Source organism: Bos taurus, chromosome 25 (assembly GCF_002263795.3).
Source record: "Bos taurus isolate L1 Dominette 01449 registration number 42190680 breed Hereford chromosome 25, ARS-UCD2.0, whole genome shotgun sequence".
Classification (NCBI taxonomy): domain Eukaryota; kingdom Metazoa; phylum Chordata; class Mammalia; order Artiodactyla; family Bovidae; genus Bos; species Bos taurus.
Genome location: NC_037352.1, coordinates 1747520 through 1761102, shown reverse-complemented (window position 1 = coordinate 1761102; position 13583 = coordinate 1747520). Strand labels below are relative to the sequence as shown.

General features: G+C 60.6%; 1 protein-coding gene across 6 annotated transcripts; it reads right to left on the bottom strand.

Moving 5' to 3' along the window:
- Positions 1–76: 76 nt before the first annotated feature.
- E4F1 (E4F transcription factor 1) lies at positions 77–9749 on the bottom strand. 6 transcript variants are annotated; one of them, XM_005224451.5, is made up of 15 exons: positions 9278–9457; positions 6866–7014; positions 5798–5906; positions 3632–3703; positions 3314–3507; positions 3098–3218; positions 2835–2987; positions 2578–2744; positions 2051–2260; positions 1700–1808; positions 1366–1583; positions 1038–1236; positions 823–965; positions 691–753; positions 77–613 (listed from the first exon to the last, which is right to left on the bottom strand). In XM_005224451.5, the coding sequence occupies exons 1-15, from the start codon at positions 9432–9434 to the stop codon at positions 257–259; spliced, it is 2421 nt and encodes an 806-aa protein (XP_005224508.1). In that variant the 5' UTR covers positions 9435–9457; the 3' UTR covers positions 77–256. The 6 variants fall into 6 exon arrangements, with proteins under 6 accessions (XP_005224508.1, XP_005224509.1, XP_010817398.1 ...); XM_005224452.5 differs by having other exon boundaries at positions 1700–1805; XM_010819096.4 differs by having other exon boundaries at positions 5798–5903.
- Positions 9750–13583: the final 3834 nt, after the last annotated feature.

The window sequence follows — 13583 nt, the reverse complement described above, 5'->3', positions numbered from 1 at the left end:
CAGGCGGGGACTTCCCCAGGGGGGAACTGCCAGACACCAGCCCCTGAGGCTGCTAATGCCACAACATCACAAGCGGTGGATTTTCACATTTTATTGTAAAGCAACCAAAAACTCTATTTACACTCCTGCATCGCCTCTCAAAGTCTGAGTTCTAAGCCCCTCTTGCCTGTACTCAGCCAGGCAAGTACAGGCAGGGAACCCAAGGTCCTCAGCTCCTGCCCCAGACCGGCCCGCCAGCCCCTGCAGGTGCCCGTGCTTAGACGATGACCGTCTGCACCTCAAGCTGGCCCTCCGGGGAGGCGATAACTAGCTCGCCAGCATGCTCCAGGATCTCAATGTCCTCCGACGAAACCATGGTCACAGTGGCCTGCTCAGCGCCACCGGTGCCCGAGCGGGCCGTAAGCACAGTGCCCTCGCTGATGGCCGAGGCCAGCGTCATGGCCACCTGCTCCGTCAGGCTCTCGGGGGTGGCGATGGTGATGGTGTCGGCTGCAGCCGCCTCTGGGCCCAGCCGCGCCTCCTGGTCCATGGTCACGTTCTGCACGATGATCTGGTGCCCAGCGCTGGCCTGGTGCACTATCTGCTGCACCACCTTCATGATGTGACTGTCCACCTGTGGGCGGCCCACAGCTCAGCCCGAGTCCAATGAGCATGCCAGGCCGCCCCTCTGCCCGTCCCCCAGTCCCTCACCTCCGTCTGGGTGCCCTCGATGATCTCCGTGGCTTCGCTGGTCTCTGCATCATCTGCAGTGGCCTGGATGGGGGTCAGAGGTCAGCCCTGCCCACCCCAGGCCTCATCCCAGCCCGGCAGGCCCCTGCCCACCTCTATGATGTACTCCTGCGTGTCGGCTACCACAGACGAGAACTCGACCAACACGGTGTGTGGGTCCTCGGTCAGGACGGCGGCGGCCGCAGTGGGGCTCTCTTCAGACACCAGCAGCTCCTCCACCTCCAACAGGCAGCCCCCTGTGGCGGGGAGCTCAGTCAGTGCTGGTTGTGGGCACCCCCTGCACCCTGCCTGCCAGCTCCCCACCCTACCTTTGGTCCGCAGGTGCCGGTTGAGTGTGCCGTGCTCGGCGAAGCCGCGGCCACACTTGTAGCACTTGAAGGGCTTCTCGCCCGTGTGGTGCCGCACGTGCCGCACCAGCGAGCCCTTCTCCCGGAAGCCGCGGCTGCAGAACGGGCACACATGCGGCTTCTCCTCTAGGTGCGTCCGGAAGTGCACCTGCTGGGCGTTCTGCAGAGACCGGCCCCCATCAGGGCCGGCCTGTCCTCGGCTCAGGCCCAGGCCAGGGCGAGGGGGCAGGGAACCGGGGACAGAGCGGGCTCAGGGAGCAGGCAGCCACGGGAGGGGTCCAGGGCCCACCTTGGTCTTGTAGCACTTGCCGCACTCAGGACAGGGGTAGGGCCGCTCGTCCGAGTGGACGCGCCGGTGGCCGCGGACGTGGGCGATGGTCTTGTAGAGCTTCCCACAGTCGCCGCAGCGGAAGCGGCGCTCGTGCACGTGCACCTCCTGGTGCTTCTTGAGCAGGTAGGCCTTGGGGAAGGCCTTGCCACACTGCGGGCACGTGAAGGGCCTCGGCCCTGCGGCCATGCTCCACGTCAGGCTGGGACCACCACCCGAGGGCCCCACCCTAGCCACTGGCCACCCGGCCTGCCTGCCGCCCGCAGCTGTCCAGGACAGTCACCCCGCCACCCACCTGCATGGCCTCTTTTGTGGGCCTCCAGGGTGGCCGCCGTTGGGAAGGTCTCACTGCACTGAGGGCACGGGTGGGTCCTGGGCACAGACGAGGCCTCGCCGGCCACCTGCTGGGGGACCACAGCACCCCTCCAGCACCCATAGCTGCACCCCATCAGTAGGGCCGGGGCCACACTGAGGCACCCCCACCCTGGGAGGCGGTAGGCAGTTCAGGGGACGAGTCGCTGCACACGGTGAGGAGCTTCCCACTGCCAGGGACGGCCAGGGACCCAGCAGCAGCCGGGCTAGCGTGTGACTTGGCACCCCAGGTCCAGCCCCCCTAGAAGGAGCCCACGGTGGGGCAGGGACCTACCGTCTCCGCCTGCTCCACCTCCAGCAGCGGCAGTTCCGGGGCAGCGTCTCCTGGCGACTGGGGACTGGACGCGGTGGGGGTGGCTGGCCCCAGGGCCCCCTCCTCCCCGGGGGCCCGCTCGAGGACAATGCCGGAGTTCTGCATGGCTTGGTGCAGAAGGTTCTCACGGCCACCCTCGCTGGAGCAGGGAAGCTCCTGGGGGCTGGTGGGCTGCAGGGGAGGCAGAAGGAGGGGGCTGGCCAGGCGGTCCAGCACTCGGCACCGCCTGCCAGCTCCACGGCGGGCCACCCCAGAGCCCCGTGCACACCTGGCGCCTTCACTTGGGAAGGCTCCCCGCACCTGCCCTGGCCCCCAGCCCACTCCCCCTCACCCCTCCCTGCCACGACCTTGGTCTCTCATCTCCCTTCCCCTGCAACCAGACTGAGTGCCAGGAAGGCAGGCCCAGGTCAGTCCCATTCCCAGCGGAGCCGGTGCCTAGAACAGGGCCCAGACTGAGCAGACAAGGGCCACCCCTGACCTGCCCCCACCTCCGGGGCGAGGGCCTTCATGCCCAGGGGAAGCTCTTGCATCTGGACGTGGACTTCATGGATGACGGTGCCCTTGGCATCTGTCACCAGGTGAATCACCGGCGACGTCTCCATGGGCTCACCTGCCGACGACGGGGTGACAGGCCCCACAGTGGAGGCACCGGACCCTTTAAGGCAGAACCAAGAGAGCCCGTGAGGACACATGGAGCAGGGTGGTACCGAGCAACCAGGGCTAGCCGCGGAGCCCCCTGGCTGACCTGCAGGCACGTCCTCTTTGCCGACGACCACGTCTTTGCTCATGCTGAAGCGGATTTTCTCTGTACACGGGGTGAGAGACTTCAGGTGCCGGGTCAGTGCCCCCGACTCCCGGAAGCTCTTCCCACACTTGGCACACTTATAGGGGCGCTCGTCTGCGGAGAGAGCGGTGTCAGCCCCGGCCTCACACCTCCAGGAGTCAGGGGCGACAAAGCCCAGGAGCCGAGCCCCCGGGGCCAGCGGCAGCGAGCTGAGGCCGGCTCACCTGTGTGCCTCCGGTGGTGCCGGATGAGTGAGCCTTTGGTCCGGAAAGAGGCCCCACACAGTTTGCACTCGTGGTCCTTGCGGCTGCTGTGCGTGACCATGTGGGCCTTGAGGATGCTGCCCTGTGCAGGAGGGGCGGCAAGGCTCAGGCACCACCCAGCGAGGGACGAGCCGGAGGCCCGGCTCCCCACCAGCGCCCACGGCCCCGGGGCCTCACCGTCTTGAAGGTCTTGTGGCAGAGCATGCACACGTAGCGGCCGTCCTTGTTCACCAGCAGTTTGACCTGGGCCTGCTCGCCCTCTGCAGCGAGCCTGGGCCCCCGCTCACTGGAGCTGCCTGGGCCCTCGGCCATCTCGCTGTCCCCCGGCTCTGCCTCTGAAGCCACGATGACCTCTTTGATGTGTCCGCCTCCTGAGGAGAGGGAGAGTGGCCTGAGCCCCGGGATCCACCGGCCCTGCCGCCCTCAGATGGAGCCTGAGGACCCTGCTGGGGTCAGGGGGATCATCTCGACTGACCCCAGCCCAGCACACGTCACCTGCTCGGCCAGAAGGGATGGCGGGAAGGGATGCTCCGAATCCACGGGGTAGCCCAGAGGAACTCCAGGCCTCTGGAACACAGTTAACCAGGATGTGAACACAGATGCCCTGCCCCCAGCCAACAGGCACGCAGGACAAGACATGCACAGGTTCCCTGCTGTCCCCAAGGGTGGCCGAGCGCCAGTGCAGAGGCAGTGGACAGGCCAGCCTGCCTCCCTGGCTCCTGCTAACATGAAGAGGAAACACCCCTGAGACTGCCCACCAGCATGGGTTTCAAGGCAGGCAGGCCAGGGACCCGCCTGGAGAGCGATCGCTCTGGACACGCCTGGGACAGTCAGGGCGAGGAAGCTGGGCTTTTGCAGCTCCGTGGGTGTTGAAGAAATGTGACAATGTGCAAAACTAAGCTGTAAACACATTTCACCATTTCTGCTCAGGAAGATGACGTGTGGAAAACGGCTATGAAGCCGCTTCTTAGAAACCATCTCACTCAGGCCGGCGTCGTGTTTTGACAAGCCATTCTTCCAAAACAGAACGGAAGCTCCGTGACTCAGAAACAATTAGGGCATCTGGCACTCCTGCGGGGCTGACAGCCTCCCTCCACCCCAGAAGCCGGGCTCAGACCTGAGTCTGAGTGTCACACAGCAGACGGAAGGGCTGGAGAAAGGGGATCGTGGTTGCCCTGGAGCCAGAGATGAAAAGCAAGTTTGGTCCCAGGGAAGAGGCAGGGGGCCTGGAGTGGGTATCTGGAAGCTGTGTGGTCCCCGTGAACCCGCCAGCCCCGCGAGGGCTGGGAACCATCCTGGGATGATGCCAGCAGCTGGTGGCTCAGGACTCTGGCCTGGGCTCCAGATCACTGAGCCAGGGGGACATCTGGGCCACCCAGGACGTCTGCAGAAGGGAAACTCCCGGGGGCAAGAGAGGCAGGGGGTGCCCAGAGAGGAGCCCCTGGAGCATAGGGTGGGCCAGCTGGAGGCTGGGTGGCAGGCAGGGCCTCCAGGGTGCCAGCCTGGAGGTGCTACCTGAATCTAGGGCACGCGTTTCCCCACATGATACCCTCCCACCCAGAAACCAAATGCCACATCAGGGCTAGAGCCCAGCCCTGCCCCACATGTCCACACTCCTGTCCTGGAGGAGTGGCAGGCAACTGTCCTCATCCACAGGAATGTTGGGGGAAACGCGGCATGGAGACAGGCACAGGTCCCACGGCCTCCCCGGGGAGAGGGAGGCTGCCTGCTCCGAGGTCCCCGTCCCCCAAGCCACCTCCACCCCTCTTCCTGCCCCAGCTGGTCCCCAGGGCTTCCCAAGGCCAAGTTCTCCCTGTCACCCAAACCTTCCTGTCCAGCTATCAACTCGCGTACTGCCACAGCCCCTGCCCATTCCCTTCCCCACCTCCAGTGGCATCAGGCCAACCCAGCCTCTCTGCTGCCACGCTCACACCCAGCCACTGGGCCCCTCAGGCTGCCCTTTGAATGGCCCAGCAGCACGCTCCCTGTCCCCTGTAAAGGAGCATGTGACCCTATCCAGACCTCCCAATGCCCCCTCCCCTCCTGCACATCAATGAGATACTTCAGCTTTAAAAAAGCCATCAAAGAGCCTTACTTGGCATTGCACGCTCTTAAAAGCCAAAGCCGTGTGGGAATCAGGGTGGGAATTGCTGGAGGGAGGAAGCGCTAGGGAGGTGACAGCCAGGGTCAGGCAGCAGGTTGGGGCTGAGCTGGGCGCCCACACGCACCCCAGCCTGACCCTCCAGAGCTGACGGTGGGTGGGGAGCAGGCACTGGGGCCGCGGTGGGGGCTGGCAGAAAAGTGGGGAAGATTCTGGAAGGACCAGGGCAGAGAGTCTGGGGACACAGCAGGGGAGAGCAGCCAGCTCGTGGTCTGTGCACAAAGCGAAGCTGCCCCAAGGCCCAGCAGTCCCCCAGGGCTGCCAGGCTCTGGCTCCCCTTTTCGGGCAGGGCGGGGCCTGGTGCCCAATGCTCGCTCCTCCGGCAGGCCCTGCCCTGGGAAGGCGCGCACAGGGCCCCAGCTCCTCCTCAGCCAGGCCCCGCTCCCGGGACAGCAGACGGGCATGGGCAGCAGAGGTCCCAGCCCTGCCCACGGACGACTATTGGGTCAGTGCTGAGAAAGCTGCGCGTGGACAGCCACAGTGGGGCCAGACCGGCTTACCAACTATGTCAGGCGAGTGGTTAATGTCTCCTGCAAGCGCAGCCGCCTCCACCACGATGTGGGCCACAGTGATGGGCTCCTCTGAGCTGGCTGCTCCTGGTGCCACCTGCTATGGGGCGGGGGGATGGAGGAGACCCATCTTCAGGGCTCTAGGGATCAGGTGTGGGTTCACCCGGGGGCTCACATCTCCCCTGCAGAGCACTGCTCCCAGTCTGCTCCCAGCCTGAACCCCTCACCCCGGGCTCAGGGGTCAGCCCCATCACTCCAATGTCTCTGGCCAACGAGGGCCCCACACGAAGCCCTGAGCAGCCCGGGGAGCACTCCAGGATGAAGTGACCAGAAGCTCCAGCAGAGCCTCTACAGAGAGGAAGGGAGGACCTCCACCCACCAGCCCAGCCAGGGGGTCAGGAGAAAGGGCCCCCAGGGGAAAGGGGCTGGGGACCCTCCCAAAGAAGACGACACCCCTGGGAGGGGCAGGAAAGACCACAGGGCAGAGCAAAACAACTCTGGGCCCCATCCTCGGGCCCCCCTGGGGTGACTGGAGGCACCGACTTCTCTCGGAGCATCCTCGCCCACTCCTGTAGGCTTAGGATGTCAAGAGTACCCAGCCCACGAGGGTGCCATGGGCCTCGTAAGACTGTGTGCACAGCTCCGGTACACACGGCGTGCAACAAAGGTGGCCGTTTTTACAACAGAGCCACGCTTCATTTGTGGGATCCCCAGAAACCACATGTATAGGCCAGGAGGGCAGACAGAAGGACAAAAGCCATCGTGACGTCCCTGAGTCAGGATGGGCCTCAAGGAAGGAGAGACCCCAGGCCCCAAAGTGCAGGCTCCACACAGAGGCTGCTGAGCAGGCCAGCATCCCGGCCCGACCAGGGGAGCCCAGAGCACCCCCCACCCAGGACCAGATGCCACCCTCTGCCCTCCCCTTGTCACAGGGACCCAGCTGCATAGGTGTGTCCTGCCACGCCACCACCTCCTCCTCCTGCTCTCAGATGAGGGGTGGGAATGTGTATGCACACCTGTGTGCGGTGGTGGGGGGCGGGGGGGGGGGGTGGTGCTCACCTCCCGACCCAGCAGCGCAGCCGCCGGGGTGGCGGGCAGGGCCTCCTGAGGCGCCCGCTGGCAGGCCTTCTGGAGCTTGTGCTGAACAAAGTCCTCCAGGGCAGTGAACTCTGCCTGGCAGCGGCCGCATCTGTGCACGTCGTCCTCATCTGCAAGGAGCCCACAGTCAGGGGGACTGGGGGGGGGCTCCGGTCCTAGGCACACCCACTCAGGGGTGGCATTAGAACCAGGGGCCTGCCCCAGAGAGAGCCACATATGGGAGGAGGCAGCCCTGACCATCCACTTGGGCACAGGATCCAAAGCCCCTACTTCAGAGAGGAGGGCAGAGAGGCCCAGGGAGCAGCTGGGAAGCAGGGGGATTCAGCCATGCTGGTTTGGGAACGGGGGAGGATCCGGGGTTCACATGTGCCCTCGGGCACCTCAGCAGCCGTGTCTGGGTCTGTTTCATCATCTGTAAAATGTGCCGACTTGGTTTGTGTGCAGCTCCAGCTGACAGGCCAGCACCCGGCAAACACTGGAGAGGTGAGGCGCCCTGACCCATGCCCGCTCTTTTCTCACTCTGACCTGACGCTTCACTGGTTCCAAGAGGGCAACACCTCCCTACCCTGATGAAGACGCCTGGGGGGTACTTCCCAGAGGGGCTCCACATTCCAGGGCCAGGGGCCATTGCCCCTGAGCCCCTCACCATCGAGGCTGACCAGCCAGTCCCTGCAGGAGGACTTCTGGCTTCCTGAGTTCCCTACAGTGTGCCAGGCACCTCCCTGGGGATATCACCCAATCCGACCAGCACCCTGAAGAAATGGAAATGACTATGCCCACTCTGGAAAAACAACCTGAGATCAAGGCTACTCTGCTGGTGAGTGTTAGGGCCAGAACCTAAACTTGAAGGTCTACCCCAGATACCCAGCTGTTTGCACCCGGGATGGGAGATGTTCCTTCTGCTTTTGTAAGAGTCTGTCCATTCCCACCACCTCATGTGCAATCCCACTTCAAGGTCAAACCCAGGCTGGAGCACCTAAGGAGCCCAGCTGATGCCTGCTGGATTAATGAACAAAGGGCCAAACCACAGCCGAGACTCGCCCACAGAAGGCCGCCTGGCAAGGGCGGTAACCCCCAGATGGCCCACAGTCACCGGCCAAGCACTCAGGTGCCTCCACCCTCCGAATCCTCCCAGCCCACTCACCGAGTCTGACTCGGCACCAGCGTGTTGACATTAAAGGAATCCCCACCGCAGAGGGGAACACTCCCAGCCCTGTAACCCTGAGAGGAAGCCCTGGGCAAGCCCAGCAGGGCACAGCAACCTCCAAAGAGACCCCACGGTGGTTGGTACTGCCCCTACGCAAGCTGGAATAAGAAGGAGCAAGGAAAGATGTACCGAGAATACAAACCCCGTGGGAACAAAGACCACCATCCCAGTATCACCAGCCAACCCCTGCCTGCCTGGCCCAGTCTAGAGTCTCCTGGGACAGGCTCAGAGGGCAGAGATCAGAATTCTGGCTCAGCGCCCCTGTGAATGTAGCCCTCATGGGTCCCCAGAACTGCTCTCAGAGATGCACATGCATGCTCTCCTTTGAGTCTCACGACCATCCTACCAGAAGACAGAGCCCCAGAAGTTAAGGGAGTGTGTTGAGGGGTCACACAATCCTGGCATCCAAATAATACGTGGTATTAAATAACTGGGTGACCTGGTCACTTTCACATCTTTAAACCTCAATTTTCCTCATCCACGAAATGGGAATAACAATAATGGCCTCTAGGGCTGGCTTGAGAATGAAAAAGGCTGAGGCAGGATGAGTGCTCCATACATTATCGTCAACACCGGTGTCTCCATTCTGTAAGCGGAAATGGAGGCTCAGAGAGGTATGTGGTCACCTGCGCAGGATCAAACAGCTAGAACGTGGCAGGTCTGGGGCTGGGCGGCCTGCACCTTTGCAGCACTGGGCTCTGCCACCTCCCTGTGGGTGCGGGAGAGACTGGAGGCCCCGCCCTCCCGGAGCCTCAGCCACACCCCGGCCAGGGCCCTGGTGGCCTGTCAGGTGAGGTGGGAGGGGACGCAGAGGAGGGCCGGGCCCTGTCTAGACGCGGAGACAGCGGGGCCGGCAGGCGGTGGAGCCTATTGCCAAAGTCTCCACTGACAGCCCGTGTGACTCGGACACCAGTGAGTATCCACGGTGGGCGCCGGAGCCCACGGCGGTGGTGATCGGCGCACCGCAGGGTGAGGCCCCTCCAGGGCCTGAGGAAACCAGAGGGCTCGTGGAAATCTCTGAGGCGTCCCGCGGAGACCCACGAGGTCTGCAAGGAAGCTGGCCCGGGAGGGTGTGTCGCGCCCGCAGCTCAGGCCGTCAGGGCCTCCACCAGCCAGGCTGAGCCGCCCCCACCCCGGCCGCGCCCGGCCCCGTGCGGCCCAGTTACCTTCCTCGCTGAAGGGCGCCGGGAGGCCGAGAAAGCCACCAGGGGCCAAGGCCGCCGCCGCCGCCGCGACCCCGCCCTCGCCCGCTTCCCGCCCGGCTTCGGCCCGGGCTTCTGCCGTATGCGCGGCCGTCACCCGCACTGCCATCGCGCCCTCCATGTCGCAACGCGCCGCAGGAAGATGGCGGATTTACGACCGTGTCGTCATAACAACGGGCCGCGCCAAGGCGAGAGAGCTAGAAGACGAGAGGAGGACGACGGGGCGGGGCCAGGGCGGGTTTGACGGGCAGGCGGAGGGGCGCCGTGCGAGGGTGTGGCCTGGAGGCGCAGAGGCGGGACCAAGCGCTGAGACAGAACATCCGGCGGAACTGCCGGGAGAGGTGTGATTACGGTGCAGAGGACTGACAGGCGGAGGGGCGGATCCAAAAGACGGGAGGGGCGGGGCCACGCCTGAGAATTGACATGCTGGGGCTGCGGTGCGCGAGCGGCGTTTAGGCGCTCGAGCCTGAGGAGACCGCCAGGTCTCTTGGGGGCGCCTCCTGCTTGGCCCTGAGCGCGTTCCGCTGCCGGGGTTCGAGCTCTAGAGGGCCGCTGCCGGGACACTGCCCCAGATCGGACCGGTAGAGTGGTGCTCGCTGCCCGCCTCTGATCCCCTCGGATGGCAGAGCCTCCCTTACTGGTTGACTCAGTCCAAGGACAAAACCCGAATCGGGGATCGCTTCACTAACTCTTTCATTCTTTAGCATAGTTTTCAAGTTGTGATAAATACACATAAAATTTACCGTGCGTGACAGTGCCTTCACAACGCTATGCAACTATCACCAACATGTAGTTCCAGAACGTTGTCTTTATTTCAAAATAAAATCTGTACCCACTGGCAGTCACCCCCCTCCCCCATTGTCCCCTCCCTCAGCCCCTAGCAAACCTCTTTCTCTGTGGATTTGCATTTTCTGGACATTTCGTATAATCGGAATTTTACATATGGTAGTCTAGTCAAGGCTATGGTTTTTCCAGTGGTCATGTATGGATGTGAGAGTTGGACTGTGAAGAAAGCTGAGCGCCGAAGAATTGATACTTTTGAACTATGGTGTTGGAGAAGACTCTTGAGAGTCCCTTGGTCTGCAAGGAGATCCAACCAGTCCATTCTAAAGGAGATCAGGCCTGGGTGTTCCTTGGAAGGAATGATGCTAAAGCTGAAACTCCAGTACTTTGGCCACCTCATGCGAAGGGTTGACTCATTGGAAAAGACTCTGATGCTGGGAGGGATTGGGAGCAGGAGAAAAAGGGGATGACAGAGGATGAGATGGCTGGATGGCATCACCAACTCGATGGACGTGAGTTTGAGTGAACTCCGGGAGTTGGTGATGGACAGGGAAGCCTGGCGTGCTGCGATTCATGGGGTCGCAAAGAGTCGGACACGACTGAGCGACTGAACTGAACTGAACTGAATCTTTTGCATCCTGTGTCCTTTACTTAGCATGATGTTTTTGAGGTTCATTCAGGTTGTAGCATGCAGCAGTACTTCGTTTCTTTTGATGGGTGAATAATTTTCCATTATATGAATAGACCAATTTTCATTTTGTCTATTTGGGTTGTTTCCACCTTTTCTATGATTGTAAATGGTGGTGCTATGAACATGAGCATACAAGTTTTTAAAACTTTTTAAGGTAGTATTTAAGTAGTTTTTTGAAGCTAAGTGTTTGACAGGATTTTCTCATTGAAGATACCAATCATCCCCATTTTGAAGATGAAGAAACTAAGGCACAGAACTGACGGAACACTTGCCCAAGTGCTGGCCAGAGGTCTAACTGCTGGCCAGAGGTCTGTCCAGAGTTGTGGGCTAGAAACCCAGAGGGTGTGCTGTCTCAGCTTAGTTACTCTCCGTGGCTCAGCTCAGTGCTGGAGACTCAGGTGAGTCAGGCCCCACTCCCTCCAGGAATGCCAGTCTCTGGGGAAAGCCAAGCAGGGACACAAGGCCCTGGGCAGAGAGTGGGCAGCTCTGTCCCAGGAAGGGCACCAGCAGAGACATCTCCATTCTGAGGCTGCCCAGCTCAGGAACCCAGGACCCTTCTGCACCTGGCAGGAGCTGGGATGTGTGAGACACAGGTTAGATCCCGAGAGGTCAGGCCAGGGTAACAGTGGGGCTGCTGTCTGCAAGGGGCTTGCTCACCATTGCAGGGGTTTAAGCAGAGGGAGTGACAGTGTTTCAGAAGGATCCTTCTGACTGCTGGGCAAGGAAGAAAGACAGTCTCTGAGAGGGACAAACAGGAGGAGGAGCAGGTGGGTGCTTCTGCTGCAGGAGGCATCTGGGAAGCACCTGGGAAGAAAGGACCAGGACACCTCTCGAGGATGTTCTGGGGAGTGATGGGAGAGCCAGCAGCAGAGAGGTAGAGGGAGACCCCCAGAGGAATGGAATGGGGGCAGACTTCAAAGACAGAGCACAGCCTGCGTGTGGGTGTACATGAGGAGGAGTTGGCCCAGAGGAGACCGACAGCCTGCCCTGCTCCGTGCTCCAGAACCTGTGTGACAGTTCTCAGCAAGAGGCCAGGGCTCCTACCTAGTTAGTCCCTGGGGGTCAGAAAAGGGAATCCCGATCTGGTAAGCTCTGAGCCCCGCTTCAGCTGAAGCCTAGGCAGACAGCAGACACAGGAGTTGATGGGCCTGAAGTCCCTGGAAGGCAGAGTGGCCAGGGAAGGGCTTCTCCCTTCCCCAAAGTCTCCCTTCCCCCAGGTGGCCTCCTCTCCCACCCTGCCCTCACATGGGCTCCAGCTGCACACTGTGTGTTTGACAGTTGACACCAGCCTCTCTATGGCCAGAGCCAGACAAAAACTCCATCACCCTCCAAAGTGAAAGTGTTCGTTGCTAAGTCCTGTCTGACTCTTTGCAACCCCATGTACTGTAGCCTACCAGGCTCCTCTGTCCATGGAATTCTCCAGGCAAGAATACTTGAGTGGGTTGCCATTTCCTTCTCCAGGGGATCTCCCTGACCTAGGGATCAATCCTGCATCTCCTATATTGGCAGACATCTTTTGCCGAGAGCCACCAGGGAAACCCGTCACCCTCTGTGACGGCGGCTAATCTCCAGTCCCCGGATGTACTTATATTTACTCAACCAATCCCACGTTGAGAAGTATTTAAGTTGCATTCTTTCCCCCCACCCACCCACCCCCCTTTTTTTTTTTGCCACTTCAGTCCTTTTTCTTTGTTTTAAAGAATTTTTGTTTGTTTTGTTTTGGCCGCAGATGCATACTGTGGGATCTTTACTCCCCAACAAGGGATTAAACCCACACCCTTGGCAACGAAGTCTTGTAGTTCTAACTGCTGGACTGCCGGGGAATTCCCTTCAGTCCTTTTTTTTGCTTAGCTCATTAGAAAGGAGAACATCTGTGAAAACACAGATTTAATGGCTATTGATAGTTTCAAATATAATTTAGATCATTTATTTATTTTTGGCTGTGCTGGGTCTTCATTTCTGCATGCAGACTTTCTCTAGTTGCAAAGAGCAGGGATTACTCTCTAGCAGCAGTGTGCAGGCGTCTCTTTGTGGTGGCTTCTCTTGTTGCAGAGCACGGGCTCCAGGGTGCACAGGCTTCCATAGTTGCGGCTCTCAGCCTCTGGAACATGGGCTCAGTAGTTGTGGCATGTGGGCTTAGTTGCCCCGCAGCTTGTGGAATCTTCCTGGACCAGGGATCAAACCTGTGTTTCCTGCATTGGCAGGCGGATTCCTAACTACTGGGCCATCAGGGAAGTTCTCTAATATAATTTAAATGCATGGAATGCCATGAAGATTAGTGTATGTCCTTGAACCATCTAAGTCCATGCCCCACTCCGCTTGTGGTCCAGCTTCCTCACTTGGGAGGGCCCTGGCACTGTCCATTGGCAGGTATACACTGAGCACCTACTGTGTGTCAGGGACACAAAGCCGTCATGCTGTGCACCTCTCCCATCCAGACGCATCGCACCTCTTCCAGGGACAGTCCTCCCCAGTAAAGGGTGCCATCCCTTCCAGCCTCCTTCAGGACCTTGTCCATAACCATCCCCTCTCTTGATACTGGCCATTCCACCTCTCCTGCCATGCCAACTCAGACCCTACACCCTATAGGGGATGTTAAACAAAACAGAGCTCAGCTTTGGGGTCAACTGAGTTTAATCCCAACTTTGCATTGCCCAGTTGGTGACTGTCTGTGGCTCATGTCCCCCATCTATAAATGGGGACATTAATCATCCCCGCCTCTGGGAGTTGTCCTGTGATTCTGACAAGGTAGTGCAGCACTCAGTGCCTAGACACTTACTAACTGCCAGTAAACCA

What these genes read in the sequence shown, in the direction of transcription:
- E4F1 (XM_005224451.5), bottom strand. Translation starts at nt 9,434, where the DNA reads ATGGAGGGCGCGATGGCAGTGCGGGTGACGGCCGCGCATACGGCAGAA. An exon ending in CATCCCTTCTGGCCGAGCAG is followed by an intron (nt 3,508 to 3,631) that starts GTGACGTGTGCT and finishes CCCTCTCCTCAG; the next exon opens with GAGGCGGACACATCAAAGAG. An exon ending in CCACAAAAGAGGCCATGCAG is followed by an intron (nt 1,584 to 1,699) that starts GTGGGTGGCGGG and finishes GCATGGCCGCAG; the next exon opens with GGCCGAGGCCCTTCACGTGC.